The 5,824-nt window shown below is 35.3% G+C and overlaps 1 protein-coding gene across 1 annotated transcript; it reads left to right on the top strand.

The window, feature by feature from the left end:
- The first annotated feature begins 1,179 nt into the window (after positions 1–1,179).
- Positions 1,180–4,783, top strand: LOC142642173 (transcription factor bHLH121). Its single transcript, XM_075816527.1, has 5 exons — positions 1,180–1,580; positions 2,023–2,144; positions 3,411–3,538; positions 3,634–4,113; positions 4,208–4,783. Exons 1-5 carry the CDS (start codon positions 1,480–1,482, stop codon positions 4,358–4,360), a joined length of 984 nt encoding a protein of 327 aa, XP_075672642.1. The 5' UTR covers positions 1,180–1,479; the 3' UTR covers positions 4,361–4,783.
- Positions 4,784–5,824: the final 1,041 nt, after the last annotated feature.

Raw genomic sequence — 5,824 nt, 5'->3', positions numbered from 1 at the left:
GTTGACTTCCACTTGAAACATTACTTTACCAAATTTCTCAAATCACTCTCACACTTGTCTTTGTCTCTTTCACTCTTAAATCCCTTTCTCATAGTCTCATTCTCTTCCACTCTCGTCTCTTACTCATCGAGTAACCGGCAAGGATGTCCTAAAATTCAAGTCACTAGAACTCCTCATTCTTTTGGTCTTCTAGGTAAAGTTTTAAGAAAGATCATCTAGTGCCTATAAGTACAATGAAAGTGAAAAGCATTTTACCCGTGAAGAAATTATATGTAAAATGCTACATCCTATCCATGATAAATACCGATTTTTCTCACATATGAATAGCGTTCAAAAGCATATCGTTTTAAGTGCCTTTGAAGAGAAGTAATGCACCCATAATTGTCAATTATTGGTGTTTGCTTGATGCATACGAAGACCCATATAATAAATAATAAAAAACTTGTATAATATGAGAAAGAAGATAAAATAGAGCATTGACAAATTGGTTTACCTATAGAAAAGGAACTCCTTTTTGCCATGTTTTTTGAGAGAGTTTCAATCTATGACGTCCGCTCCTGATAATAACTCTTTATCATCAGACCAAGACGCCAATCAGTTTTTGGTTTAAGCGGGAATTGAACCTCAGGGTTCTTGTACAACCATCAGAGACTTTATCAATTGAGCTAACTGGAACCTACATTTTTGCCATGTTTTAAATTGTACATCTCATAATGGAAATACATTTGACACTTCAAATTTTGGTTGGCCATTACCAAAAATCAAAACCTTACTCATCAGGTTTATCAATGATAGTGGAAACATTATATATAGATGAGTTGCAGTGAGCTTTTCAAATATGAAAAACATCTCATGTATTTACTTGACAAAATGAATAAATCTCAACTTTTTAAGAGTTGACTTATGTTTAATACTGGACTCTTTGAAGCGAAAATTATATGTTGTACCCGGCATATATGCCGGGTACACCATATACCAGCTCTCTTTGAAGAGACAAGATTCTAGTAAATCCAAATTTAAAAATTCTTTTTAGTCTCGCTTTTTCAAGAATTGAGTTATGGTATTTCATGAGACGGTTCCATGTATCTCATAGATAGGAAAATGAGTCCCACACGTATGTGCATCCTGAGATCTGACAAGCAAAAAAATATATAGCCCATAGATTTTTCTTATTTGACAAACATATAGACCATTGATAAAAATAATAGTTGTGGGAACTCACATTGATAGAGACGTTTGCCGGGAAAACAGCAGAGTACTACGCGACCAAAGCGTGGGAAGCACATGAAAGCACGCAACGAAGCACTAGCTCACACACACTTTGTTTGTACTTTGCTGATAACTAAAGCTGTTCAGTTCGCTCGTGGACTTCTTTAGCCATAACACACACTCCGACCAAGCCAAGCAAAATCAATTCACTGTGATTTCGTTTCACTCCCAAAAATCTGTTACCCAAACAGTCTCAGAAGCCACTGTACAATGGAATTCATTCAAAACAAACAACCCCCAATCTCAACTCCAACAACGAATATTGCCCAAAACCCGCGCGTGCTCTCCACTTGCCCACCACCCAATTCCAGGTTCTGAATTTAATTAAATTGTTTGAGTCATGTGTTTATTTTTCTTGGATTTAATTCTACAATATCAATTCTGGGTTTCAATAAATTTTTGAGCTTTATTTCTCTGCTAATAATAAAGTCAAAGTTTTTATTCAATCAAAGTGACTGTTCCTAGTCTAGTGGAACTGTGTTTCTTTTATTCTTAAACAATGTTCTTGTTTTATGTGTTTTCAGTCAAAGGTCTGAGCTTGAACTCAAGGATTTCTTAATTGATTTAAGTATTTATCTTTCTTGGATTTAATTCTACACTTCAATTCTGGGTGTCAATAAAATTTTGAGCTTTATTTTTCTGCTAACAATTATATCAAAGTTTCTATTCAATCAAAGTGGCACTGGGTTTCTAGTTTAGTGGAACCGTGTTTCTTTTGTTCTTAAACAATGTTCATGTTTGATGTGTTTTCAGTCAAAGGTCTGAATTAGAACTCAAGGATGGCTTATCTGCAAGAAAACTTCAGAAGGCTGACCGAGAGAAATTGAGGAGGGATCGACTAAACGAGCACTTTGTCGAGTTGGGAAATGTTGTAGGTAATAATAGTAATCTTACTACTCTAAATGTTGTTATATGCTGTTATTGAATTGTCATCTAGTTACCAATAATGATATGTGAATAGCAGTTCAATATATATATATTTTTCTAAAGTCTCATATGAACTTTAGAAGCAAAGACTTTCATTTTAAGTTGTTTTGTATAATAACTTTTGTTTGGGACCCTGAAAATTATCTGAACTTCAAATTAATGACATAGAGCTTCTCTTTTGCCAAGATGCCTGTGGCCCAGTGGCACTGTCCTGTTCTTCACATGGGGAGAACTTGGATTTGAATCCTTTTCCCTACTAGTTGTAAGCCAACCAAAAAAACATAAGGAAAAATAGAAGACATCCACTTTTGATAAAACAAAAAAAAAAATTACACCATGTAACTTTGACCTATTTTCATTTCAATATTTTAATTTTGTTGCATTTTCAATATAGTTATTTTTTTTAGTTCCGTCCAATCTTGCCGTTAGTGTTAGTATTTACACTTTCTAAAACGACATTTGGGTGGACTTAACAGTGCAAATTGGACGGAAGGACTACATTGGAAATGATTGGAAGTTAAAAGACTGAAGGACTAAAAAAGAAAAAAAAAGAAACTTAAAGTACTGAATTGAAAACGTCGAAGTTAAAGTGTATAATTTGTAATTTAAGATTTTTTGTTCTGTTTTATCAGGGTCCACATGTTTTAATTATCTTGTATTAGATAATAGTGATATTCATTCCACTTGAAAAAAAGATATGAACTTTTATTTGTTGCTAAAAAAAATATGAATTTTCAAAATAGTGCATAACCACATGTTATGGGCTTTCAGTTTCCCTTCATGTGTTACTACTTGCCTCAAATCTCCAAAGTTTGCTGTAATTTTTTATATCCAAGTGTCCACATGTCCTTTTCACTGTGATAAGCTCGATTTGAATAAGTGTATATGAAATGTGAATGAATACTCTTTGGTTGTTTATTGGGGGTTATTTATCATGCTTAAATGATGATAGAGGAATTCACTGTAGTAACCAACTGCTGAAATTGTTTAAATAGGACCTTGTTAATCTACGCGATCGAGTTTGAATCTGAAAATTACACTATAGTATGGTAGCTAAGGTTTACGGGAGCTTACTTTATGTTACATGAACTTAATACGTGTCAAGTGTGTAATTGATTTTGCTTGTAATTTATTTAGAGTCTATCTATGTGGCAGTCATGTACCTTTGCCTATAAGCATGAAATCAACTTCCATATGGTGACTTTGAAATGCAGATCCTAATAGGCCCAAAAATGATAAAGCAACCATTCTAGCTGATACAATTCAATTGGTAAAGGACCTGACGTCTCAAATCAACAAACTCCAAGCTGAGCATGCTACACTAAGTGAAGAATCTTGTGAGGTAATCTTTTTATGTGTTATGTTGATGATTTGGATGATGATATCTGTGGTGCTTATTTGGTAAGGTACGCAATCACACAATTTGTTGAAATACAGTTGACACAGGAGAAAAACGATCTCAGAGAAGAGAAGGCATCTCTTAAATCTGATATAGACAACCTTAATGTTCAATATCAACAGAGAGTTAGGGCAATGTTCCCATGGGCTGCTATGGATCACTCTGTTGTCATTGCACCACCATCTTATCCGTATCCGATGGCAATGCCAATGCCTCCAGGACCAATTCCAATGCATCCGTCTATGCAGCCATATCCGTTCTATGGAAATCAGAACCCTGGGGTGATTCCTAACCCGTGTTCGACTTTTGTTCCATATGTGACTGCAAATACGTTGGTTGAACAACAGTCCACCCAAAATGTTTCTCAACTTGTGCATCCAGGCAATCCATCCCCCATCTTGGGAAAGCAAGATTCTAGAAACAAGTCATCTGGGGAGAGCAAGATTGAAAAAAAAAAGGACTCCAATGATGTTACAACAGAACTGGAGCTGAAGACTCCTGGGTCTACTGAAGATCAGGTTAGTTGTGGCCTTTCAAATTTAATTGTGAGCATTGGAGATAAAATTACTTCCAGAGTAAAACATATTTCATATAAATGCTACTTTTTAACAGAGTTTGACTTCGGGAAAAAGAAAGTCTAAGAAGTCTTGGAGGAAGGAAAACAATGATACTGAAGGGAGTTCTTCAAGTAGGTGTTCTTCATCAAGTAGTGTGAAGGATAGCTCATCTAATAGCATTATTGGTGGTGGAAAAGCTGGTGACTGAGAATTGGGAGAGACTAAGCTAGAACAGTTAAAACTAGGTTTTGACCCATGATAGGGTCAGCTCTGCTGTGAATCAAGCTGCTGCTGTGCACTGTGCTGTGCTGTCAAAGCTTATCTGATTTGGAAGGAAGTTAGGATAATTTCTGATGAGGCAATAGTAGTTAGTTATAGTTAGTTAGATCCAGCTATTCATAACTGATTGTATAACAGATTTAGGGGGACTAGCTATTGCTATAAGAAGCTGGGATCACTTGTAAAGAATCATCTTGGAAGATACTATGCAAGTACTCTCTTTGATCTTTACTCTCTCAATCTCTCTCTATCGTTGTATCCTGACTCTCTAGGGGGCCTAGTTCCCTCGAAGAGCTACTCAAACTATCTTAATTTCCTAAGAACCAGTGGGTTCTTATCATCCCATTTCTTCTTATTCCTTATCAATCTCCTCTAATATATTATGTTGTTTAGTCTGTGATCATTTTGTTTGATTCCAAACTCCTAGCCAAAGACCAATTACCTTTACCCTTCCTCACTTCCTTGTCCCTAAAAAAGAAGGAAAAAAAGAAGAGGAGAAAATACTTCTATGATCTGGAACTGATTTCCAGTCGTTTTGTATCTGATATATTTCTGAGCTGAATTGATTTCAACGTGATGCAGTCTGAACACCATTTGCATCATAAAGCAAGTCTGAAGTTGGTTTTTCACCATCCATCCCCTGGCATGAATGCATTATATGTGGTGGGTGTATTCAGTCTCTATTATCCACTTCTTCTGAGCAAGAAAAGCACTATAAGTAGTTTTGGAGTTTGGACACTAACTTAAGTTTAAACCTGTTTGTTCGTCTGAAATCATTGGCACCTTTGCTTGTTTATAATCATTTTTTGTATAGTAGAGACATTTCAATGAGAAAATAAAAGTAGATTGAAGAAATGCTTAGGAGACCATGAAGGTTAGTGTAATTTTTCTGTACGATGTCAAAAATATTTTAAAGGGCTAAAATCGGATTTGTGGTTCTTTCTTGTAAATGAAGATCCTGTTGCTTGACAGAGACTATTTGTGCAGTGAATTTCTTGGCAATTTTGAGCGGAAAACTAAGCTGAATATGCCAGTCTTGGCATAGACACGATTTTGATGGCTGTTGCCATTAGTTTTTTATATGCATTCAGGCAAATGACTTGAATGCTGTTATTTTAATCCTGCTTTTCCTTTCTTGTACTCATTATACTCCGGGTTACCGTCTTGTTTGCATATTGAACTATCACCAGTCACCAAATGAAAACAAAAAAAAACAAAAACTCCAATAAAGGTTTACAAAGGCTACTTCTTCCTCATGAGTGTTTTTTTTTTTTTTTTGGTTTGTTTCTTTGACAGTGAGATGCATTTGTATAGGTGTTGTTTACTGTGAGTTTCTTTCTGAGTTGAAATTGTAACAGTACATTGCTTTATTGTGGTTTAAAAAATCTCTCTC

The sequence above is a fragment of the Castanea sativa genome, chromosome 7 (assembly GCF_040712315.1).
Source record: "Castanea sativa cultivar Marrone di Chiusa Pesio chromosome 7, ASM4071231v1".
Taxonomy (NCBI): Eukaryota; Viridiplantae; Streptophyta; class Magnoliopsida; order Fagales; family Fagaceae; genus Castanea; species Castanea sativa.
The sequence above is the reverse complement of the archived record's forward strand: the minus strand, read 5'-3'. Positions and strand labels throughout refer to the sequence as shown.

What these genes read in the sequence shown, in the direction of transcription:
- LOC142642173 (XM_075816527.1), top strand. Translation starts at nt 1,480, where the DNA reads ATGGAATTCATTCAAAACAAACAACCCCCAATCTCAACTCCAACAACG. An exon ending in TGCCCACCACCCAATTCCAG is followed by an intron (nt 1,581 to 2,022) that starts GTTCTGAATTTA and finishes ATGTGTTTTCAG; the next exon opens with TCAAAGGTCTGAATTAGAAC. An exon ending in TAAGTGAAGAATCTTGTGAG is followed by an intron (nt 3,539 to 3,633) that starts GTAATCTTTTTA and finishes GTTGAAATACAG; the next exon opens with TTGACACAGGAGAAAAACGA.